Source organism: Magnolia sinica, chromosome 13 (assembly GCF_029962835.1).
Source record: "Magnolia sinica isolate HGM2019 chromosome 13, MsV1, whole genome shotgun sequence".
Lineage (NCBI taxonomy): Eukaryota > Viridiplantae > Streptophyta > Magnoliopsida > Magnoliales > Magnoliaceae > Magnolia > Magnolia sinica.
The window spans coordinates 37,975,357-38,002,418 of record NC_080585.1 but is presented as its reverse complement, the minus strand read 5'-3'; the positions used below and the strand labels follow the sequence as shown (position 1 = coordinate 38,002,418).

The window sequence follows — 27,062 nt, the reverse complement described above, 5'->3', positions numbered from 1 at the left end:
TGGATCGAGCTGATATTTAAGGGTTTTGGAGTCCACCCCTAGCTGACCAAGGCCAAGCTGACCTTTTTCTAAATAGTGGGCCCCACACACGTGCGGCCGGGATCACACGCACGTGTATTTGGGCCATTGTTGCTGTCCACATGTGCAGTACTTCTCTGGTTCGTCTCTCTCCTCTCTTTCACTCCACTTTCACCCAAAATCCCTAAACCTAACCCTAAATTATTCAAATCCCTAATTTCATGCCCTTCTTCAACCTTAGGTTTCCTGGAATTGAAATTTCTGAATCTTTTGGATTGGGGGAATTATTTTTGTGCATGTGAGGATGAATTTACCCTCCTTTGATTCTTGTTTGGTTTATAATTTTGATTGATCTGGCCCTAGTATGTGTAGGCTTGGATCTGCATAAGATTCCCCTTGATTGAGTGTTTGAACTTTTGTGTGGGATGTTGAATTTTGTGTAATTGTTTCTGAACTAGTGTGATTTAAAGCCTGAAAATCTTGCACATCATACTTGAATTTCATGTCCTGCATCACATATCCTATGTTGTGGGCATTGTTGGTCAATTCATGCATGCTCCTCATACAACACATCTGATTGCAGTGTATCGTATCCTTCGATATCTCAAATCTGCTCCGGTAAAGGTTTATTGTTTCAACCACATGGTCATCTCCATCTTTCCGACTACTTCGATGCTAATTGTGCTAGTAGCTTACATGATAGGTGATCTACATCAAGGTATTGTACATTTCATGGTAGAAATCATGTCACTTGGAAGAGCAATAATCAGTCCATTGTAGTAAGATCTTCTGTCGAAGCCGAGTATAGGGCAATGGCCCATGCAACATATGAACTAGTTTAACTTCACACCCTTCTCCGGGAACTTGGCTGTTCTCCCTCTTGCATTTTGACAATCAAGCTACCATCCACATCTCAAGCAATCCAGTGTTTCATGAGTGCACGAAGCACATTGAGATTGATTGTCATTTTATTAGGGAGAAAGCTGCTAACAAGGAAATTGTAACCCCTTTTGTGCTCTCTAGCAAGCATTTAGCCAATGTTCTCACTAAACCTCTCAGTCGAGATGCTCTTCATCGTATCACCGGCAAGTTGGGCATGATCAACACCTATGCTCCAACTTGAGGGGGTATTTTATATGTATGGGTCTTTAGATGTGTGCATGCACATCATGCTCGGTTCTCCGGAGTATGTATTTGTGCTATAACATTATTATAAAAGAGTGCGTTACAGTCTTAGGACCTAAATACACACATGAAATTTTTCCTTCAAAACTCTCTCTCTCTCTCTCTCTCCTCGTTTCTTCTTTCCTAAGATCATCCAACCTCAAATATCCTAACAATCCAAAAATAGAAATCAATCTTTGGTGTATACGCAGTATCACGAAGGAATATTGTTCGTCCAACACAAGTACAAAGATGGTAAATGTTAATCCCTAAAACATCTTCAGCAGCGTTATTTCCCATGTACACCTTGTGACTCCCCATGGCTACAAGCCAGAATTCCTCAAGTCCTTTGCAACCTCATGTTAAGCTCTTTGTTGTCCCCTAACTTAAATCCACTTGTTAGATTAAGTATCAACAAAAAAGATTTTAGAACAAACGTCTGGAAACAAAACATCAGGTGACATTGGAAGTACTTGAAATTGCGGTAGAACCGTTATTACTGAAGTGTGAAGTATGTCCAAATGTCCTAGAGGGGGGTGAATAAGACTTTTCAAAAATTATTTTCTAATAAGAACAAACGATGCCTAACTTTTAATGAAAGAGTAAGGCAAAGTAACTCTATGGCTTCCAAGCCAATAGAGGGTCCAAATCACATAGGCTTACACAAGGTTTTCATATGAAGAACAAGCCTATTAAGGATACTTTATACGATAGTATGTGGGATGTGATCTTTATCAATACTTATGCAATAACTAAATCATGCATCATAAGAATCATTTGATAAACAATGGCATAATTAGAACAAAGCACAAAAAACAATCCCAAACACAATCATATATAGTGGTTAGGCTACTTGCCTACTACACTCCCGATGAATGCACTCTCTCTTAGAGTGTACTAGATTTCACTATCCAATGGTTTTAAATTAGGTTAACCATGAACCTTCACAACCTACGCAAGGTTACCTAAGGGACCTACACAAGGTTCCCTTAAGTGCCTACACAAGGACACAACTGGGAGCCTACACAAGGCCACTCGTCCTACACAAGGACCACGTATTCTCCCATCGGAGGCCTACAAAGAGGTCTTGGTGAGTTTGTCACTCAAACTTTGAATCCCAATCCTACACAAGGAAAGGGTTTTAGACTCGACAGACTCTGTATACTTACAAATAAGTGAGTGCGCCCCTTTCTCACACGTGTGAAGATCTTCAATGATGATGAAGAGTCTTCAGCTCCCTTGAACCGCAACCGCTTTTGATGCATCGATCAATGCTCTGAGGTTGTGAGGTTTAGGGTTTTGTTCTTCTCTATTCATATGATATGATCTTAAATACACATAGAGAAGGTTCCCATGAGCTATGCATTCGAGAGTTCCAATACTAGGATTTAACTTCGAAGAGGTCAATTGGAAACTCAATGAATGTTAGAGTTCATAATTCAATCTAAGCACTTAAGATGATGAGTTAATGCTTATGCCAAGATTGAATGATGAACTCTAATGAGAAAGAGGGAATGAGGATGAGGGTATAATATCTTGAAGCAACTCTCTCAAACTCTCTCAAATTCTAGCTACTTATCCAAGAAGCAACACTAGTGTATTTATAAAGTTGAAATCCCAACGGTTAAAAAACGGGCAGAATTCTAACATTGTCGATGCCATCGAACCTTCTTCGATTGCATCAACTACCTACCCTTGATTTTCAAATTGATGTAGGGCAGATTCTGAACGTTCTCATCGAGCATCCTTCGAGGTCATCGACGTGCACTTCGATGCCATCGATGTGCACTTCGATGCCATCGACGGATGTCTCAATGCCATCAAGATTTCTTTTTAAAAATACACAAAGGTTGCTGGACAGTTTTGTCCCTTGTTTGATGCCATCGAATAGACCTTCAACCCATCAAAATTTGAATTTCGATGCCATCGAACGGTCTTCGATGAGCTCGAAGAAAAGAAGATTTTCTTTGAAAACTTGCTGGACAAACTGCAGTTAGTTTCGATGCCATCAAATAGACTTCGATGCCATTGATAACTTACTCTCGATGCCATCGAGAAGGGTTTGATGTCATCGAGGAGCACTTAGAGTATTTTGGATTTTGGAAGAAGTAAGTCCAAGGTCAATGCGATCGAATGCCATTCGATGTCATCGAACCATAAGTATCGATGGCATCGAATAACATTCGAGTAATCGATAATTCCAGCATTTCTTTCATTTTGTTGCTGGAGAGTATGGACGTGTATTCGATGCAATCGAATGGTTGGCATTGAAGATGTCCTCGATTGCAGTTCGATGCACTCGACAAGGACTTGTAATTTTTTTTCTATTTTGTTTCTTTCTTCTCGTAATACTCAAGGTGCACTTTACTCAAACTTACCAGACAATGTTTTGAAATAGTTTTTAGGGTAAGTTGGGTATTTTTGTGGGGGCATTTACCTGTTAGGGTTTGTTGTGGGTTGATGAGGCTATAATTTACCTATTGAGCATGAGCATGTGCCTTCATCTTTGAAGAGTCTTGGTCTTGATGTCTTCATCTTAGGGCTCACTTGACTGACAGACTTAACACATGTATATTGACAAACAAGGGCACTTTCAGTACTGTCTTTTTATTGGTACACAGACAGGTATAATGGTCGGAAATGACGTTGGACATCTTCTGTGTTTTCTTCCCTTCTCCTCAGGATTAGAAGGTATCGTGGATTTATGCTCTCAATTGTTCTTCTTTGCCTTTTTGCAACCTTTTAATTGTCTCCAAGAAGCCTTTCACTTGTGGGTCTTTACTACCAGGGCCTTGACTTCATCTAGCTGAATGTTATTCATTTCAACCTTACATATCAGATGGCCACAAAAGTCTCTGAGCATTATAAGAAAATTAGTGTGGTTCAAAATCCTTTTGACTGGGGTCCACAACTCAGGCAAAGAACAGTGCATGATGATGATCTTTTGATTCTCTGTCAATTTGCACATGATGTTACTATGGCCACCTATCATTTGCTCATTTTTTAGATGATCCTTGATGAAGTAGCAAAGTAGCATCTTATAGATTTATTATACTCATGGAACTCTAGTTATGTCGCCCTAACCGTCTGACTTCTTCACATAGGCATTAGCTGGTGCGTTCCATATTCCTTTAGTGGCTTCATGCACCTCATGCATAGGTATGAGCTCCTCATGCATGGTGGTTATCAAGACGTTACATGCTGAGAGATTCTATTTACGCCACTTGTCATAATGCTTCATCGCATCCCTATGTTGTGCCAAGTTCCATTTTCAACCAATATAAGTGTTAAAAGTCATATTGTCAAGTGTATTTGGGCCTATGGGCCAAGGGATTCTTACCTCAACATGAATTCAGGATGATTGGAGATCCATTGTGGCTACTCTTATACAACTTTGAAAGGCACGAATGGGTGGCCCATAGGATTTAACGGTATTTACGCGATCTCAGGGAACTTCGCACAATGTTGAAGATGGATGTCTTATGTACAACTGTTTGCCTAACTACAAGAGTAGAAAGGATTTGATCACCCCTTTGACACCATGATTAGGATAGTCCCCGGACATGATTAATGGTTTAGATTATCTACAGATGGCCCTAATGGACAATTGGTATCATTCTTCTCTCAATTTTCTCTCTAGGAAATTCTATCGGTTGGAATGCCTTTAACGAGGGGAGGGATCAGGGTTTAGGAATGGTACAAGCACACAACATATCTTACCTTAAGAAGAAGAAGAAGAAGAAGAAGAAGAAGAAGAAAGAAGGCATTTGATTTCTAGATTTAGGCAAATGGCACTGGTTGTCTAGAACTAGATTTTTTTAGGCATTTGATTTCTAGATTTAGGCAAATGGCACTGGTTGTCTAGAACCAGGAACAGTTTAAGTTTCAAGCATACCATAACATGCAAATTGATATTCATATAATTGAACAATCTAGATGCACATTGCGAACACAACTGAATATTTTACTCGCATAAAAAATGAAGTTTGCAGTTACACCAAACAAGATATAATCAACAATTGATTCAACATAGATATGGATAATCAGACTGCAAGTTAGCAAATCAAGAAGCCTAATAAAGTGTCACGGAAAAATATCCAAGATTTATGTTCCGATCTACAATATGATTCATGGAAAATGATCCTTCTGGATAGTTGATCTATAAAATATCCAATAATACAACTATACCAGTGTAAATGAATCAAGCTGTGAGTTCAAACAACTGGCACGTCAAAGACTTCAACATATAAAACATTAGGGTTTAACCAAAACCACGTATAAGAAGAAAAAGACCCAATACGGAGTCCTGCCCATAAATATCAGAGTACCTGTGAACATTTTTTACTGCAAAACCAGTTTCCTTGTGGACAACTTCCTAGGTTTGCCAGTCTTGTTTTTCTCAAGCATCCAACATGATCTATGGAAATTGGAGAAAAGCACACTTCAGAATTTTTAAATTATAGTTTGACTACATAAGAAAAAGAAAAGATAGAACCCAACCCACATTGACAGTCGCATTGGTCACAATAAAGAATTGTTTCTGATGTGAACTGTTTTATGTCAGAATTGAATTCACTCTGGCCACATATGCCACATTGACAAGATGGGCAAGACCATCTTCCTTCAGGCACACCCTACATTAGCACCAAAGTCAAGATGCATGTTATGAAAAACACAATTTCCATTATAATCTATATTAGCATTCCAATTGAAACAAGATAAGCCTTAAGTCAATGATAAAGTACCAACAAAACCAATCAACAGATGTTGTCAACGACCACACTGAAATCAATTGCATGCATGCTTCAAGAAACTAACAAAAGTAAAATATCATGCAAACAACTACCAAGGAGAATTATTCCGTGCATGCAGTTTTATCATAACCTTTTAAATTTTGACAATACTTATTTTCACATTATCTTTGGTGGTATAAATGCAACTGATCAATCAAAGAGCATGTGATGGTGCTATGGGACATCCCACCAACATGTGATTCGTCCCATTTGATAGCCTATCAAGTTACCATCCCAACGGACCCAAGATCCAACAATTTGGAGAAGAATTCAGCAAGTTTTAACTGACACACCATCCTTGTTGGGTTTTGCATTATTCATCTACATGTTTCCAAACTTCTAATAGTTTCTAAAGCCAGTTGGAGTCTCTATAGCCAGAAAATTTTCCTAATTTAGGTTGGTTAGCTTGATTGCCAATACACAAGTTATTAATTTAAGAATTATTTAGTTAGTTGTATAGAGATCTAGAGAGATCTTCTGGTATCCCACAGCACTAGACAAATATAAAACCATAGTTATGTTTTTTTTAGGAAATTAGAGATTACAAGCTACAATTGAGTGGCAATTAATACAATAGATTGAGCAGCAATTAAGGGCTCCAACTGATTTATAACTAAGGGCTGCAATTGAGTAGCAATTAAATGCTGAATTGAGTAGGGTTTTGCTTTGTTCATATATACATACATACATACATACATATATATATATATATATATATATATATATATATATATATATATATATATATATATATATATAATGTAAAGGGATATTCTGTTAGTGCTACTGAAATCCTTTAAAGAAAAGTTTTCTTTTGTTGTGGATGAGATTGAAAACAAATCGTCCACTTCTGATGGTGCATCCTTCTCCAATTTTCTCATTAGTGAATTTGGATTGCTCTCAGGTTTAGGAGGAACAAGAGGACTGATAATAAAAATCAGCCCTAGTCTGCACTGAGCCCTAAACAGGATAATCATGCACCAGCAATCCAACGGTGAATTGTAGTATCTGCAGACAAATTATTCACGTTTATGCACTCAATGTATTAATTATCCATAAACAAATTTCAAGACTAAATCACTTTGGCTGATACAGAAAATAATGACTAGGTGGATTTAAAAAAGGATCCAGAAAAATTCAACTTTAAACCAGAAAAATCTGCCCCAAATTTGTCTTTTGTCTTCCAGGATTTTGGTTTTCAACTTTAATTCAGGGCTTAAATTTTCAATTATACAGTAGGAAAAAAGTTTCCGAAAACAAAAGGAAAGGAGAAAAGAAAATCCAGCAACGAGAATTCTAAGATTAAAAAAGAGAACTACAAATAGGAGAAGTGCATAGAATAGAGGTTCACCGAATTAGAAATTGGAAATAAAAGAAGCACATGGAATAGCAAACAGCACCATGATTGACAGAAAATTTGATATGGATGACTAAAAAACCGTAGACCACAAATCATAAGAAACAGGAACTATCCTTAGAGGAAAGATGCTCCTTATTCTGTGTGTCATTCCTTGTTCCCTGTGGCATTGGTAGAGTTAATGAATGATTTGGAAACTCACATTTATCAGATACTTAGAGAGAGCAACCAAATGTCTGATGCCCCCGCAATCAATCTTGTGATAATTCTCCAGATCATGACTTTTCGAGTGCTGCTAATTTCCCGGCAAATGAAAACTGTGAATTGTTTTTGGATAAGTCTGGAAAGTGGAATCCCAAACCCTATATTCTAGTAAATGTTATTTCTAGGGTGGTCTTGCAGAATGCTTTGCATGGATCACAACCCCCCCCCCCCCCCCCACCCCCCACCCCTCTGCCTTCCACATTAGTTTGTATCTTCGTTATATTTTTGTTGTTCTAAAAATATCCGTGGCAGCATCCACCATTGTTATTAAAAAATTAAAAACAAAAACAAAAACAAAAAAGAAGAAGAAGACGAAGAAGAAGAAGGTTTTAAAAAAAAAAAAAAAAAAAAGGAACAAGAACTCTCTTGGCGGGCCCAAAAAATAATTAAAGAGAGCAAACGGACCCATCCATCAATAGAGGATTGATCGGTCACATAACCTAAATGGATGGTATATATAACTAATGCCTACCTAGAACACATGCCAGGGCACTGCATGTGTCCCACATAAAGGGTGGTAAGTAATGCCGCCATACCACACATGCCAAAGTGACACTGTTTACGACATTTGAGTAGTTTGAAAGGTGAGCCAACCATCCCCTAGCACACATGCCAATGTTCCACATGTATACAATATTCGAGCAGCCCAAAAGGTGAGAACAACCATGAAATGAAGATCACCAAGCACAAAGAATGAGGCTGGTCCAATCATCGGGCGACCCACATGTGTGTTGAATCAGATCCATAGCACCCTCCATTATTTTCATATGTGTGGGTGTGGCCACCTTGATGATCTGTCACCTCATTATTCCACTGGGTGATCCTTATGGCAGGGCCCACCTTTTGCACAGGTCGGATGTCACACACAAGATAATTCGGCAAAAGGATGGATGGTAACTCACCATCCATTGAGGTGTATGTGATCACTCTCCACGTGAGTGTATATAGAGGGAGGGAGACAGAAAATTCACAATCCCACATGTACTTTGGCTGACTTATATGGTCAACTTGGTAGAAACAAAGATGCCACACTTGTATGAATTACAGAGAGAATATGAACTAATCAAAGGATGTTTAGCAAGTTTTCCTAACACAATTGTGTAATTAGCAGAATATACATGCATACATGATGTCACCCCAGAAATAACAAAATTATAAATACATATATTACATACATATATGTATGTATATTATGCGTGTATGTATTTATATGCTACAAATATAACCAGATTAATAAAAAGTTCATTACTGAAGCATGGGTGAAACTGCCCGCAGAAAAGTCCTAAAATAATTTCAGTGAACAGAACTATGTATTAGAATATGGACAACAGAAACAGATTACGCACCTTCAAGCCGATGCAGCTTAAATGAAATGATGACGGGCAGTGATCACATAATATTAATTTACCACCATAGTGACAAATAGAGCATATGTCGTCACTTTTGTAATGAGAGTAGTCACTCTTTATTCGCACGCATGGATCTTGTCTCAAGCTCTTAAGCTTCTTACCACGTACTAACTGTGTTTGGCATTGTAAAAGAGACTTTCCATCCTTTAAGAAAATATTGGCGGCTGATTTGTCATTGGTTCCACCGGCATGAACTGCGAAACCGGTAAGACCATATACCTTTTTGCAGCACTTGCACCTGATTCCCTTCAGTGTTATCCGGCCTTCCGCCATAACATGGCGGTCCTCATTATTCATGTAAAATACCTTCTGTTTCGGACACACTGCCCCATTATCTATCAACCAAGACAGGACAGTTCGAACCTGTTCATGTTTCCTCTTCTTTAGTCCACATTTACTGTTTTTTCTTACTGCTTGAAGATCATTCGGTTTGGTGAGGCGTATTTTGAGATTCTCTCTGCACAATGGAAAACAGTCACCTTTATGTTGCTGTTCCTCAAGGGTTTCTGGTGAAAAAAGGCGTCCAGCACTGGAAATAGATCCACCATCTGGAATTAGAATAATTTCATTGGAGAGTAGGGATACATCTCTGCACATCCCATTATTCATTGAATCTTGATTAGCACTGAATAAATCAACAGCACAGCTAGATTGCTCTTCTCTAAACTTTATCTTTTCTAGCTGCGTGGAACGTTGAAGAGGACCTTGTGAAAAATATGTTTGTTCAGGATTAACTTTTGCTACAATTCCATGATCATTTCTGGAGCCCCGAACCTCCCCTTGATGCATCCCAATATTCCTTGAATCTTGATTAGCACTGAATGAATCAAGAGCATAGCTGGATTGCTCTTCCCTAAGTTTCATCTTCTCTATTCGTGGGGAACGTCGAGGGGGGCCTTGTGAAACATAGACTGGTTTGGGAAGAAATTTTGCCACAGTCACATCATCATTTTTGGAGTTCTGGCCATTCACATCTTGTTGCATTGAATCCACACAGGCCTTCATAAGATGATCATAGCGTTTTCCACTAGGCGAAATATAACGAATTCTAATACAGATATCAGATTCTCTATATTCAATCTTCCAACCCAATGCCAACAGATGCAATTTAGCTTTCAATGATGCACAGGCTTTATCAGACGCAGAAACTTTCACTTTCTTTCGATCAGGCTTCTTTTCTGCTGAATGAAGTGCACAATAATCTATCACTGCTTGAGAAGAGAATTTGGCTCTAGAAAGTAACTCCCTGCCCCAACATTGCCAAGATCTCTTTGTCTTCAAGGCTTTAGGAGCCTTATTTTCCGAAAATGAAGAATTGATGCCGGCTGCAACACCCCCATCATCATGAATATGATTATTTTCACCTCCATGACCATTCATAGTATCTTGAACAGCTCCAGCTTCCTTTTCTTCTTGCCATGCTTTACAAGCTTTTGCAAAAGAATAAAAACGTTGTCCACTGGGTGAATCATAATGCATACGGCAGGGATTGCATTGGGCACTCCCAAACACCCAACCTGCAGATAAAAGAAGTTGCTTTGCTTCCAGACGTACTTTTGAGCGTGTTAGGCCAAAGGCGTCATTACGGCAGGCAAGGAGGAAGTCTGATAGTGTTTGATGGCCCTTTTTCTGTTTTGAAATTAATCTATTACCAACCAATCCCTGACAAACCACTCCTTGAGAAGCGCATTTCCCATGAGTACCTCTATTTACAGCTTCTGATGTATCATCTTCTCTAGCTGCAGGATGGAAATTTCTACCATTTTCTCTTTCCTGATAGGAGTCTCCGATGCGTTCTGATAGGTGATCCTCCATGTGAAGAACAACAGCATCCTCTGATCTACAATCCAAAGCAGGCTTAAGAGGAGCAGCATGAAATTCCGAAAGAAAAGCCAAAGGAGGCTTGCATGCTTGTTTATGTTGATGAATACATTCATCTAATCTTTGCAGACTGCTTGCCTCTGTTTGATCACCCAAATCCGCTCCACTTGCAGAAACTTGTGATTTATTTATTTTCCTTCGTTTTTTACTCTTTGGGACAGCAAAATCTTCCTCAGCCACAAAATCTGTCGCAGAAAGCGCTAGCCCAAGGGCAGCATTTATGTTCTCTTGAATGGCTTCCAACACCAACTTACTCCACAAAGACCTCTCCCCACATGTCCACTCCAAAATTCCGTGACTAAAACCAACACTAGTCCTCACGTCATACCAAATCTGCCTGACTGAAACAGGCAGGGACCCCTCCAGCTCAATTTTTTCAAGAAGCTCGAGAAAAAACCAGTTCCCACGAGGACACCAATTTCCCGAAACCTCATCCCAATCTTGGGTGATACGCAAGTGATTGACATTGATCCTCTGTTGATCACCTTGGTCAGGGAAAAAAACCAGCCTCTCCTCTGAACCTTCTTCACGGTCGAAAATGAGACCTTCCCACCATGCATCATCGACAAAAGCATCAACACAGAGTTTGTAACAAAGTTCAGATACCTGGATACTAGAATCAGGTGGAGACGGTCTTATATTGCCCCGGTAATATTTAGCATTCCCAGGAGCATTCAGGCCTTCAACAATAGGTGATACAGTGATTGATTCTATGAGCTTCGAAGAACCATCTTCAGTCAGAAGATTGGTGTATTCAATGATACGGTTAGATTTCTCATAGCCAATAACAACTCCGGAATGCCATGATCCTTTGAGGCCCTCCTCAAACTGTCGAACCTACAAAATATGTAAATCCGAGTGATGCCCATAGACCAAATGAATTTTTACTAATGGGAGAACGATGAACATAAGATAATGACAGAAAACCAATCCGAAGATCAGGGGAGACAATTTGGTTGGAATACCACATGAAAAGCACAAGTTTGAATGAAAAATGGAACACAAAGAAGAAAAGAAAAGGAAGCATAGAACTAAGTGGCAAGAAAAGGAATGAAAAATAATCAATGAGAGTTCCAAGCTTATTTACGCACTGTGAGATTTCAATGTGTGGAGAAAATTCTTATCTCTGTTAGGAGTCCCATGGGTTATGCCTGACTCAATTGACAACATGCTTAGGGCATGCTACTGTATGGGAGCAGAGGGAACTTGCTGTGGAAAATCTCCTTCCTAGCAATGGTGCGGTCGTTATGATATGATCACAACAACCACATGTTTAATAGAGCTGAGTCCAAGAAGGCTAAATTCCATCAGGTCAAGTGTACCGTTTCTTGGGTTTTGTGCCTAAGCCCTTTTGTGGGTGTAATAGGGAAGTATCTTACAAAGGATTGGCTGAATAAGTTCTTTTGGAATGGTCTCTCACCTTTGTTAATATTGAGTTTATTATTATTAATTTTTGCACGTTTAGTAATATCTGTAGTTACCGTTGAAAAAAAAAGTATGAAGTTCTTGGCTTTTGATCTCATTGTAAAATCTTTCTGTCCTTGGTCTTGTTCACGTGTGTACGTGTATATATAATGCTGTCTCCACTTTCATAGGAATGTTAACAATGCCCTTAAAGCTTTAAATTGACATGGGACAGTATATATCATCGATCTATGCTGTTCATTGATTTCCGTACTGCAGGGGCAAGCCACAATGCAACAATCACACTGACTAAAGGATCCTAACCTTTTCAATATTGACAGTTTGCTATAACTATCTAATAATTTTTTTTTTTTTTTTTTTTAAACACACACACACACACACACACACACACACACACACACACACCATAACAGATGGCTAGGATCATCTAGCCAAAGTCATAGTAAGGCCTATTGAATAGATGTCTGAAGACGATGATTGGAACTATTTTGCCTGTCTACTTGATCTTGGTTGTCCATTTTTTCATGTGATTGATAAGAAAGTTTTGATCTTCTGACCAGTGCGGCTTTTTGCATCACGGTCTGAGAATAGGAATATGGAACAAATGAATAGTCCAAGTTGATAATTGGTCATCTCATCTATAGTTGCACAAAGCATTACTAAAGTGGCACCAAATTTGGGTGTGGGAGACGGAAACTCACAAATTTGGTAGTAAAATCGCAATCAAAGGGAGGTTTTAGAGCATATTTTTGACTGAGCGTAGTGTTATCACCCAACCAATGAGAAATATTATGCATAGTTTTTTTCAGTTTCTGAGTTCTAGGCACATAATCATGTGTTTTTTTAACATCTCTCGAGGTTCCACTGAAAAAAATTAACATTGTTCCTAATGTTTCCCCAATGTTTCCCTCATATTGTGATACAATAAGCAATACAATGATGTTTTCCAATGTTCCCCAAAATATTTCAGTATCCCAAGGGTGCAATAGATAGTGTGATACCAATACTTTAAACATTGATCTACATAGACATACACTCACAAACATATATGCATGTAATAACGCCTGTGAGAATGTTGAGCTCTCATTGCTGGTCCCAAGCCCAAATAATGGAGGAGAGTCATGTCAAATTGGCAGCTAGCATAAAACTTTTGCCACAACTTTTATCATTAATCCTGACAATTGCAAAACAGGATCCATGTAGCTGACCCCAATTAGTGGGGATAAGGCTTAGATGATGATGATGTATGCATATACTACAAATTGTATGCATGTGCACACATATTCTATAAGAAATTTTGAAATAAAAAAAGGTGAATGTGGTTTCTTGATCTCAAGAAGGGGAGTTTTTGGATGGTCTTTATGTAAAAGCAAAGGAAGAAGTAGGAGAGAAGAATAAGAGGAGAACAGATTGAAGAGATGTTCTCCTTTTTTCCCTCTTGATTTTCCTCTTGATTTGTTGCATTTTTAGACATTGTGAGAAAGTTTTTTTAAGGATTTTACAAGTGATCAAATCTAGGATTTTCCAGCTATATACAAGCAATCAAATCTAAGAAGTCAACATATCATCCTAGCCATTCATTGGATGAACGGTCTTGATCGTCTAGACGTCCAAATGTCCAATGCTTCAACACTCTCCCTCAAGTTGGGGCAGATATGTCAATGATGCCCAACCTGTCAATGAATTGTGAAACCTTAGTTTTCCAACTGCTTTTGTGAGGCAATTAGCTAGTTGATCTTTAGTTCTTACAAACGGAGTAGAAAAACCTGAACCTTCTCTCCAACAAAGTACTATAGGATTAGATGCGATATGAATTGTTGCTTGATTGTCACAAACAATTTAATTGGATCTTCAATAGACAATAGGAAACCCCATCTCTTTAATCAGTGCTTTTATCCATATTAGATCATAGGTAGTTGAGGCCATAGCTCTATATCTGCTTCAACGCTGGATCATGCAAGGACACTTTGTTTTTTACTTTTCCATGTAACTAAGTTACCATTGACAAAGGTGCACATACCAGTTGTAGACCTTCCTTCAAGTGGACAAACTACCCAATTAGCATCTGAGTAGCCTACAGTCTTCAAATTTCTATTACACTTCATTAACACTCCTTTTTTCTAGGGGAACCCTTTAGGTACCAAAGGTCGAGGGTTCTATTTACAGCTTCCATGTGAATTATGCACGAGCTATACATGAACTAACCAGAGCAATGGCTTCAGTAATGTCTAGACAAGTAAAAATGAGATATATGAGTTGTCCAACCAGCCATTCATTTGCCCATTGTCTATAATAGACTTTTCCATTTTTTTGCAAGACATATTCTAGGCAACTCGTGTATTAACAGGCTTTACAGCTAACTTTCATGTTTTCTTGAGCATATCTTGGGTATATTTCCTTCATGAGAGAAAAATACCCTTTTTTAAAGGGTTACTTCTACATCTAGAAAGTATTTTAGCTTATCAAGGTCTTTTGTGCAAATTGGGCTGTAAGATCATTCTTTAGCTATTTTATGGTTTGATCATAATTGCCTATGTCTATAGCATCATCGAGATACACCGAAGCAATCACCTTTTTATATGCTCTTTGCTTGATAAATATAAGTTGGCTCCACACTATGTTCATATCTAGAGTTGAGCATTGAGTCGAGTTGAATCGAGTTAGGGTTGACTCGACCCGACCCAGTTTTAAAATAGACCTGACCTAAACTCAACTTGACTCGATACCAAGTCCAGCATGCCTGACCCGATCTGAGTCCGAGTTTGGCCTGGACTAACTCGGATGGAGTCCAACCCGATCACAGGGACCAAGTCGGGTTGAGTTAACCTTTTTTTTCTTGTTTGTATCCCGATTTAGTAGTGTGCTTGAGTTGACTTGTTCAGAATAAATATTGTCAAAAGTAATTTGTAACAGGAAAAAAAAAATGAACAAAGTAAATAAACATTGCCAAAACTCAAAAGTATGTTCAGATGGAGTTGCACATACAAACCATTCATTCATTTAATATCCTTTGTACGATGAATGCCTTGTGGCGTGTAACCTGAGTAACCTTGTCCATAATAGTAACCCCCTCCTCCATCTTCATCGCCAGAATCATCTTTTGGTTCTCTTTTTATGGCTTGGACTGCGGGAGAACTATGGGCTAAGTCTAAGTTGGAGGTGTCTAAAAAATGGTTGTTTACCTTTTCTAAATCAGATGGTATTCATAAATTTAACGAGTTTTTTCAACCTCTTTTTATGATCCGATTTGCACGAAATTCTCAACCACTTATAGAATGCAATGGGACTTTTAAGAAACTTTTGATGATTTATCGCTTGGCTCATGTCCCGTACTTGTGCCTGTTTCAGCATCATGTTTCTCGGAGGGGGTTGATGTTGTCTAGTCCTGGATGCCAATTCCATGCTTTGTTTTACGACTTCTTTATAATCTCATTCTTCTTATTCCATTAATAGTCTGTCTTCTTCTTCTCCACTAAGTATGGGGACTCTTCCTCTGTTTGACCCTTGTTCATTTATAATAGGCCTACTTCTAAATCTTTTGTGCCTGATTGTATTGGCTATAGGGGAAGGGGTGGAAGCCTTTGTATTTGAGTTGAGAATGACTCGAAATAAATCCCGTACTTCTGAAGGATCTTTGCTATATGGGGCAACATCTCCTCCCCGACAAGCCAAAATTAATTTTAACCAATTCGTTTTGTTTACAAGTTGTTTTCCACACAACTTGTATTACAACTTTATCTTTCCGTTTGAGGAGTAGACTTGGGCTCTATAATCCCAAATATCTTTTGATGGATCATCTTCCGAAGACATATCTATAAGTGTGAATTTTGAACGAAAGAATATTTGGTTAGGCTAAGGCAACATAAATAATTAAGAAATGAATATAAACAAATGCAACGAGCCAACCATATGAGATTTATGCAACATTAAGTCATTTAAAAACATAAAGGAAAAGAGGAGAAATATATATATATATATATATATAAACATCAAAATACATAAGCTGATAAGCATAGAGAATATCCATCCACCCATCAAATAATATAATTCAAGTCCACAAATAATAATTGTCAAATTGTCATAAGAAAACGCAAGGAAAATAGAAGGTATTGTCTTATCCTGCTTCATACAATTGTTACAGGTACTGTCTCATCCTACTTCTCACTCTCCTCTTCCTCAAACTCCTCATCAACAAAGTTGCCTTTTCCATAGATCGGACACAGCCATTCCCATGTACAAATGAGCGCTTCAACTGATTCTAGTGTAAGTGAGCTTTGATACTTGTTCATGACCATACTCCCCTTGCTAAAAGAAGATTCTGATGATTAAATCATGAAATGGGTCAGCCCGAGCCAGCCTAGATGCACTATAGCTAGCGTGACCGCACCTGAGCCAGCCTAGATGCACCACAACCAATCCAGACCAAATATAACACCCAACCCATTCCAATTTGGACATTCAACCCTACCCGACCCCAATTTCACAAAACCCCCAAATTAGAATAGATGAAAATCATGAAATAGAACTATAGAAATAAACTCAATTAGTTGATTTTGAGAACTGGGTAGCTGTCAAGAGACGGCGTAAGTGGGTGGGTGCGGACGGGCTGTTGAGTTGAGACGAGTGGCCGAGCTGTGGTGGCTTTCGGGTCGGGATAGACGGATAATCGGGTATGGCCATGTGGCAGATGAGGGAGGGAGTGGAGAGAGACAGAGGAGGGTGGCCTGGTGGTGGTGGGTGGCTGTCAGGCTCGAGGGAGGAGGGAGGGAGGGAGAGAGGTCAGGTCAGGTGCGGGTGTGCAATAGGTGGGTTAGATTAGGTTTACACACACACACACACACAACCTAAACCCGAACCCGAACCCGAGTGGAGTCAGGTTTCAGATCGGGTCAAGTACTGAGTCGGATTTCGGCTCGAGTCGAGTTAATGGGTGACCGGACTCGACTTGGTTTGAGTTCGGATTTGGCGAAGTCTACTTGTTTCGGATCGACTCACCCACTCGGGTCAAGTTGAGTCGGGTCCGAATGAGTCGGACGATTCAAGTCTACCGAGTCCACTCATCCTGTGCCCAACTCTATTCATATTTAAAGGGATTTAGGGCTGAACTTAGCTTTTCAAACCATGATCTTGATGATTGTTTAAGCCCATAAATTGCCTTCCTTAACTTACTATATTGCGAATCTTCAACCACCCCTCTGCCCTTTTTCGGAGAAGCAACTGGATTTTCGTTCAAAATTTGAGAATGAACAACAAGTGGGCCTGATTTTCAAACAATGAGAAAATTTTCAATTTGTAACCCATTTTTCTGTAAATCACTTGGAATCGCTAGAACCAAGATGGAAATCCATGATTTTGCATGCCCACTCATGTATTTCAGCCTTCGATTTGGAGATTGGGGGAAATTGGGAAAATCCAAAATTTTCCTCATTTCACCCTTTTAAATTGGATAGATTGGAAGCCGATCTATAAATTGACAGAGGTTTTTGTGTTCTCTTGAAAATTTTATTTATTAAATTAAAAATATAAAAAATAATAATGAATATTTTTTTTTTAAAAAAAAATCTAGATTGATTAGCGATTAGTTAGCCTTAGCTTGTGAGTGTTTAGGAGTGTTGGTCGAGAATTTAAAAATGTTAAAAAAATGAAAGTAATTTTTTCAAAACAAACTGGATTGATTGGTGATTAGTTAGCCTTAGCCAGTGTTCGAAATATCAGTATCGCATTACGTATCGCACCCTTGGGATATGGATATGTATCGGTTATCGCATGGGATATATCGGTTGTATCGCGTAATGTATCGCTATTGTTAGAAACATGGGGAAACATTGGAAATTGGTTGATTTTTTCAATGAAATTTCAATGATTGTTAGAAAAGACATCAATACACACTTACAAATCAAAATATTACAAAAAACAAGTGCACATAATAGGTTTTCTTTGTATGGGGTCCTAATCTATGCGTTGTCTAACTGAATTGATGCAAGTATATTCAATGTCTATTCATATAATTTATAAATGTAAGAAGACATGTGGAAACACAAGCAATACATTCAAAAGCAAAAGAAGAATCACTAGATTAGGTTACATACATGTTTGATTTTGATTTTTTTCCAAATTTCTGCAACTCGATCCTTCTCCTCCAAATCTTGAAATCGAAGCTCCCAATCCATGATTTTTCATGTTAATCATGGATTTGTAACAAATTGACACTGATTTAACATGATTTACAGAAAAAAGGATCGAAAAAAATGCTCACCGGATCGAACATGTAGGATTTATCCTACTACTTGTGCATTTCGTATCGCAAAGGTGGGATACAAGATATATCATGGGATATATCGGCTGATATCATCGATATTTAAAACACTGGCCTTAGCTTGCGAGTGTTTACAAGTGTTGGTCAATCTTAATATTAGTTACACTCTAATTTGTAAAATTGGAGAAAATTAAAGAGAGAGAGAGAGAGAGAGAGAGAGAGAGAGAGAGAGAGAGAGAGAGAGAGAGAAATTTCCAAAATTTTCCTCATTTCACACATTTAAATTGCAATTAAAGTATGGAAAACAACATACTAGACATGTTGGAGGTTGATCTACAGATAGACAGAAGTTTTTGGATTTTTTGAAAAAAAATTAATTAAAAAACATCATGGGTATATTTCTACTTCTTTGGCTTCTGAATGTATTACTTGTGTTTTCATACATGCCGATTTATAGATGATATGAACTGATTTTGAATATAGTTACATCACTTCTGTCAAATAGGGCATGGTTTAGGACCCGTATACAAATGAAACTTATTACACGCACTTGTTTTTTGTGATCTTTTTATTTGTAAGTGTGTAATAATGTCTTTTTTAACATCCCTAGAGTTTCATTGATAAGGTCCTATACAAATGAAACTTATTATATGCACTTATTTTTTGTGATCTTTTTATTTGTAAGTGTGTAATATTTGTCTTTTTAAACATCCCTAAAGTTTCATTGATAAATTTGACCAATTTCCCAATGTTTTCCAAAAAAAGAAGGATACATTACACAATACATCTGATATTTCACATGGGATGCCAGATATGGTTCCATATCCCACGGGTGCGATACGGTACTAATACTGAAACCATTGGACATGGGGTGAGATAGAGCTTAAGAACGCTACACGTTATTTGGAGAAGTTTTCGAAGGAAACGCATGATTGGAAAGGATAAGCAACTTGACATGATCAATAAACGAGGGACAGGGCTTGTGACTCCTTTTTTTTTTGTCTTTTCTTTTCATAAGGTAATATTCAATAAGAATATAAGGAATGTCATAAGAAGAAGGTATACCTGACACATGAGAACTTCTCATAGAGGAGTCCAATTGATGAGTAGCTTCAGGACACAAGGTCCGTGCTTGTAGATTCAATTCCATCAGATACTTGGTTCCCAACTGGATAGATCGAGTCTCATTCTTTGTTTGATCTTCATCTTCTGCTTGGTCTTTCTGTTGGTTCTGACATAAGATGGGTTGAATAGCTATAAAAAGTCTTGATGACCAATTTCTACTTCTTTCCCTCAATGAAGACTTCTTTTAGCATGGGATCTTTGGATCCTGAGTAGTATGGAACATCTTCAACGAACTGCACATTTTTTGTAGCATGCACTTTTCTCTTTATTGGATCGAAGCATTTGAATCCTTTTCTATTAGGTGAGTAACCAACTAAGACATATTTTATAACCCTTATATCCAATTTGTTCCTAGTAGATTCAAGTACATGAACATAATGTACACATCCAAAAATAAGTATGAGGTGTTAAGAAGTTTTTCTTTCAAAACTTGGAAGGGGCTTTTTTTTTTTCCTTTCAAAACCACACTTGGCAATCCGTTAATAACATAGCAAACAAACAAAAGAGCATTTGGCGACAAGAAACATTCATTTGAACATAAATGATCTACCAACTTCTAATAAGTGATGATTCTTGCGCTTAGCCACTCCGTTTTGTTAGAGTGTGTCCGGACAAGTAGTCTGATGAATTATTCCATTGTTCCAAGATATTCATCAAATGTTTTACTCACGTATTCCCTTCCATTATTAGATCTTAAAATTCTAACATTGGCATCATACTGGCTAGCAACCATCTTAAAAGCATTAACTCTCCTTTTGATTTTAATAGATAAATCCATAACAATCTCGAGACATCACTAATAAAGGTAAAATATATATATATATATATATATATATATATATATATATATATATATATATATATATATATATATATATATATATATATATATATATATATATATATATATTTAAAACCAAATAATGAGTCCACCAGTGTAGGGCCCCAGGCATCTGAATGAATCAAACTGAAGGGCTTATCGCATGAGTTTTTGCTACACTTAAAAAGTACCTTGGCCTGCTTAGCATAACAAGTCTCACACCTACTAAATGAAGAACTAATAAAAGGTCATAAATGTTGGAGTGTTAAGTCCCTTGTATACCATCATCTAACTGCTCGAGCTTTTAGAGAAAGTAGTTGTTTGACAATAAACAATGTAGCACATGTTCTCTAATGGATGTCCTAATCTCCAATTCCAGATCTGATCCATGTCAACTTTACTTTCACTACTTAAAAGAGCTCTTGTTGGACAAGTCTCATCCTCTATCAATCTCCTTCCTCGTGATCAAGTCCTATAAAACACAGAATACTCGAAAGAATGTGACAGAAACAATTAAGGGATTGAACAGTTTACTAACAAATAGAAAATTTAATGGAAATGTGGAAACTCAAAGAAACCCTGATGGATTAATACCAGAAAACAGAGTGGCCTTGCTAATTCCATAAATTGGAATTGGCGATCCATTGGCAATAAAAACCATCATATTTCCTTCGATATATGTTATTAAAGATAAGCAATTTGATGTCCACATCATGTGATCAATGGCATCAACTATAATCCAAGAACTTAAAGGACTATAAGTCATAAAAGCAAAGGAGAAGATACCCGAGTCTTGCGAGGGAAGTTGGATGGTTGTGGTAGGAGGAGCAACCTTGAGATTTATTTAGCTACTCAAGCAATTTAGAGAGCCTTTCAAGGGAAATTATGGTTGTTATTATCGAAATTGTCTGATGTGAGTCAAGGTGGATTGTTTGTTGGGGAATTGTGTCAAGGACATTTTGATGGCGTGCTAGTCATGCTAGAAGCAATATTGGCTAGGTGAGTAGTATCTAGACCTCTCTGTTAATCATGGAGCATTAAACGTCTCATGTAGTTGTGGTAGGCGTCATGGGTCGACTATGAGAGGCAATGACGTCAGATAGTCGATTAGCCAACAAAGCGTGATATAGGGACGGTTTAGAGCAAAGATTCCGGAGTTCCTTGGTTGCATTGAAGGATTACTGTAGTTCTAAAGGTTTATCGAGTGTTCGAAACTCTATCTTTTCATGAATGCAGATGTCTACCCATTACGTTCCCCACAAAAGTCAGATTGCGTAGCTTTCGTTAATGTTTGGGGCTTGTATACATTGCAGATCGTGGTTTGGCATGGGTTCTTAATTACATCTATGAGGAAAACCCTTGGTTAGATCATCCTGTGGCGTGGCCTTGAATGTTCCTAGGTTCTTTGGTTCTTCGTCTTCAAAGTGTTTAAACCAAGGTGGTCGTAATAGCTTGGGGCGTACCACGAATGATTGGATAGACAATGCAGTGGAATAGAGATGGCTCTCATTACTCTCACCCGAAGACGGCAAGACGTTTGCGCCTGGTGCTTGGATCGTCGGGGTATGCACTTGGCTACGTGCATGGCAGTGCAAAAGGCTTGTCACGGGCTATTTGCGCCCATAGCCATCTTAATGACTAATGGAGAACTCTGCACCTAGGAGCAGGTGTTATCAGAAGTCTTGGGCTTGGGCGTAGAGCTTGATCCGATTAGCACATGGCATAGGGCTCCCCAATGAGATGGGTGGAAGGTTCAAGCATATTGAGAATCACCTTTGAGTATCGAAGTTTAAAGGTTCGAATGATCCTCTCTCTTTCTCTCTCTGAAGTCTGACAGTGTACAAAAACCAACTATGTTTGAAGTCCACATCTTTGGATCCAACGTGTTTGAAGTCCAAATCTTAGAATCCCCTTTGAATGAGCGTCTTGGGGTATTTATAGGCATAGGAAGGTCCGAGATTCATGTATCTCAACATTGGGGTATCTGCACTGGCCGCAAAGTGGTTCTGCACATGGTGCATGGGTGCATGGCTTCCATCTGATTTTGTGCTTCTCGTGATGTCTTGATGACATCATCTTTCAGCATAGTGCTGTTGGGGCTGAAGTAATGTGGCGCAATGGTGCCTTTAAATGCATTGAGCCTCATTCTGGCTAAGTACTAAAATTCATGTGTAGAGGCTTCGAAATCCTTTGATTTTACCACAGGAGTTAGTTCCAAAAAGCTTGGTGTCTTGCGCCCTTGGCGTATGAAAGGAAATAAGATTTTAAAACGGGGAGAAGCATGGTGGATAATACAGCCAAGGACCATCTTTTTTTCCATATGCAATACCAATCTTGCCTCATATCTTGACTGCGTGAGTGGGCTGATCAGCATTGCCCATTGCAGTTAAGCATAGATTGTAGGTAGTAAAATTCAGGTATAAACATTAGCATTAACTATATTAATTTTATTCACAGAGTTGGTGCTACTTGTAGCATCTTACGGTTTACCATAGAGGATCCAACACTTGTTTTTAACATGACCAAGTTTATTGCAGTGAGCACATCGAAGCCTTTCACCTGAGCCCCGACCGGTTGCTCCTCTTTCTCGGCCTCTACCGCTACCACGGCCTCTTCCTTCATCTCCACATCCAATAGATGATTGAGCATCAGAAAACAAGGCAGAAGGTTCCATCAAGTTCCTGACATTAGAAACTCCCATAACCTTTCTTCTTGTTTCTTCTCTTTGAGCACACACATCATTAAGATAAGGAAGCTCAGTCGCCATTAATATTTGACCACAAATGTGTTCGTAATCGATAGGTAGCTTTGCTAGCATTTGAAATAATGTCTTGCTCAATTTTTTTTATTTAACTTTATCATATCAGTCGTAATGGGGTTTAGATGAGAGAGTTCTTCCCATATGCCATGGAAGTATCCAAGATATATAATTTTTTGCTCCACATACTATATTTCGAGATATCTTGTTGAAGTTGGTAGATTAGAGCAAAATTGTTATTCTGCTTAAATCTCATACAAAGAAGACAAAACTTCATGGACCGTCAAGAGAAAGAAGAAACCTTTAGATATATCCAATTCCATGGAATTGAAAAGACATGACATAATGAGAGGATTGGTTGATACCCAATCAAGATAACTAGGATCACTTTCTTCTAGGATTGGAGTTTTGCCATTGACATATCCTAGTTACCCTTTTTACGAAGAAAGAACTTGGTTGAATGAGACCAGGAAAGAAAATTATTTCCATTGAATTTAAAGGAGTTGTTCTAGGTACTAGGATTTTTCCTGGGCAGAATGATTGCTCTTGGAGTTTTATGGTCTTTTAATAGTCAGCAATAAGAAGATCAAATGAGATGATTGATTAAAAACAAACAAAACTTGTACCAATGGATTTAGATAGAGACATTGCGGATAGATCAAGTGGTTAAAAAAATTCAGGAGGGGCCTGGTGGATGGATCAAGCCGGTTCTGTAACATGGAGGATGTAAACAGAGGCGGCAACGCTATGGAATCGACACCAGAATAGGTGTTGTTCTAGCGTCAAATCACAGCTAGGATGCAATAGAGGAGGAATCCAAAACAGCTAGGGTCCAAATCATGGCAGCATGTCACTGTAGCAGATAACTGCAGATGAGGTTGCCAGAATCAATGGAGACAACAGTGATGGTGGGTCTGGGTGCCGATGATAGATGAAATGGCGAGGGCCACTGGAGATCGCAGGATGCGACTGCAAGAGCCGCTATCGGAGAGCAGTGAGTGGTGAAGACAGCAAGGGGCGGCGGTGAGAGCCACTGTCAAAGGGCAGTGAGCAGCAACTTGCAGAAATGCAGATCTATCAAGAGATGAGGGCAACTGATAAATCTAATCAGAGATCATGCTCTAATACCATTTAAAAGAAAAAGAAGAAGAAAGAGAAATAGAAAGAGAGAGAAGAAGAGGATGAGAGAAGGGAAATGATTAAGGAGGAGAAGATTTTCTCCTTTCTTTCTTCTTGATTTTTCCTTATGATTTGTTATATTATTATACATTGTCAGGAAGCTATTTTAGGGATTTTACAAGTACTCAAATCTAGGATTTTCCAATTGTATACAAGCAATCAAATCTAAGGGGTCATTTGGATGCCTATAAATGGTTTAACTGGTAAATGATTTACAGGTGTAAATCACTTACAGCCCGTCCTGTTTGGCCGTAAGCTGTAAATGGTTTAGAGATAAATGATTGTCTGTGTTTTGATAAACTGTAAATTATTTAAGTCTTGTAAATGGAGAGCCTGTAAACGAAGTCACAGCTTTTTGCAGGGAAATCAAATGGGCCCAAAGCTAAATGATTTAGAGGCATTTTTCAGCATCCAAACACAGACTGTAAACCATTTACAGGCATCCAAACATCGGCTAAGAAGTCAACATATCATCCTAGCCATTCCTTCAATGAATGGTCCTGATTGTCTGGATGTCCTGTGCTTCAACGCTTCAGCCTTTAATGTCACACGTTGAATGTGAATTTTCTGCAATTAGCTTCTGGGCATTCTCTTCCAATAATAATTTTTTTTTTTTTTTTTTAAAAGAGTTTTTCTCAGCATTCTAGTTGCATCACAAAGCCAGAATAAAAAGGCAGCTTTTGGACAAAGGAAAATAAAATAAAATCAGAAACCTCACAGACAAACGAAAAGTAGAAACAGAACAATCCCAGCTGATGACAGCTCCAAGAATGAAACTGAATAAATGATTTAAAGGCATTTTTCAGCATCCAAACACAGACTTTAAACCATTTACCAGTAAATCATTTACAGTTAGCCCCATTTACAGGCATCCAAACGTCCCCTAAGAAGTCAACATATCATCCTAGCCTTTCATTCAATGAATGGGCCTGATTGTCTGATGTCCAGTGCTTCAACGCTTCAGCCTTTAATGTCATACGTTGAATGTGAATTTTCTGCAATTAGTTTCCGGGCATTCTCTTCCAATAATAATTAAAAAATAAAAAATAAAATTGTTTCTCAGCATTCTAGTTGCATCGCAAAGCCAGAATGAAAAGGCAGCTTTTGGACAAAGGAAAATAAATAAATAAATCAGAAACCTCACGTACAAACGAAAAGTAGAAACAGAACAATCCCAGCTGATGACAGCTCCAAGAGAGAAACTGAATAAAGAGAAATAAACGCCCACAAAAAAAGACGACATCTACAAACCATAATCAGAGCAATGGCATCAGAAGCCTTCAACAGGAGACAGAAAAAGACGTGTTTTTTTGAGTGATTAAGCCAAGCAAAGAAAAGACAAGAAACGAATAAAAAACCATCAATAGAGCAATGCCTGAAGAATGCAGCTGAGATATTAAAACCCTGGAAATCCACAAAATTACAGAGAAGCCAAAAGAGAGAGAGAGAGAGAGAGAGAGAGAGAGAGAGAGAGAGAGAGACTTTAAATGCTACCATTCAAAATCGGAGCAATGGCATCAGAAGCCTTCAACAGGAGACAGAAAAAGATGTGTTTTTTTTGAGTGATTAAGCCAAGCAAAGAAAACACAAGAAATGAATAAACAACCATCAATAGAGCAATGCCTGAAGAATGCATCTGAGATATTAAAACCCTGGAAATCCATAAAATTACCGAGAAACCAGGAAAAAAGAAAAAGAAAAAAAAGCCAGAAAGAGAATTCCAAAGCCAAAACAAAAACGGACAGTGAAATTCAGAAGAGAGAGAGAGAGAGAGAGAGAGAGAGAGAGAGAGAGAGAGAGAGAGAGAGACTTTAAATACTGAATTACTTCTCAGAACTCCCAACAACATCATAAAATGAAAATGAAAATAAAAACAGGAAATGAGAACAGAGAGAGAGAGAGAGAGAGAGAGAGAGAGAGAGAGAGAGAGAGAGATACCTCGACTTTCGATCCAACCAGAAGCTTTCTGTCACCGTCATTCGCTCTCTTCTTCCTCTTCTTGACAGAGGGCATGGCGGGCGCGCGCAAGATAAGAAAAGCAACCGGATCTCTCTCTCAGTGAAATGCGCACAGTAAGAAGAATTCTCTATCTCTCTCTCTCTGGAGAGGGTGCGCACGATAAGAAGAGGAATCACCTCGTCCCCCTCTGTAGAGGGTGCGCATGTTAACAATGCGGAATCATCTCTCTCGCTCTCTGTGAGAGTAGAACAACAAACCCCGCTTTTAATTTGTACGTCTGTTTGGTGGGAAACGGTGCAGATAGATCCGGTAGAACCGGGAATATCGTAGAGCCGTCGACCCATCTCTCCGTAATACACGTGGCATTGATATCTATCGATCGGAACCGTCCATCTACTGTGAAATATCATCGATAGCTTATTTATTAAAAAGGGTCCTATATTTCATTATAAACTGCATATCGCCCACTGGACTTTTTCCTTTTTAGGCCTTGCACCGTGGACCTGATCACCACTGATCGGATGGATAGGATTTTCCGATCTCTGTTTATTTCAAACCATCTTCTATGCATTGAAAGGTTAACTAGATGGACGGTTCTGATTGAAATGGTTTACCCATCGAGAGATGGCGTTACCGCATGAGAAAAGCTTCGAT

General features: G+C 38.5%; 1 protein-coding gene across 4 annotated transcripts in view; it reads right to left on the bottom strand.

Moving 5' to 3' along the window:
• LOC131223612 (uncharacterized) overlaps positions 1–26,658 on the bottom strand; it is a 59,599-nt gene extending 32,941 nt beyond the window's left edge. For 2 of the 4 annotated variants that reach the window (XM_058219057.1, XM_058219060.1), the window contains exons 1-4: positions 26,388–26,658; positions 8,943–11,723; positions 5,687–5,816; positions 5,511–5,599 (exon numbers count right to left, since the gene is read on the bottom strand). In XM_058219057.1, the coding sequence (XP_058075040.1) occupies positions 5,511–5,599; positions 5,687–5,816; positions 8,943–11,723; positions 26,388–26,462 (3,075 nt within the window). In that variant the 5' untranslated portion in view covers positions 26,463–26,658. Of the gene's footprint in view, positions 1–5,510; positions 5,600–5,686; positions 5,817–8,942; positions 11,724–19,632; positions 19,898–26,387 lie in introns of all 4 variants that reach the window. The other 2 variants (XM_058219058.1, XM_058219059.1) reach the window with 2 other exon arrangements.
• Between the last annotated feature and the right edge of the window lie 404 nt (positions 26,659–27,062).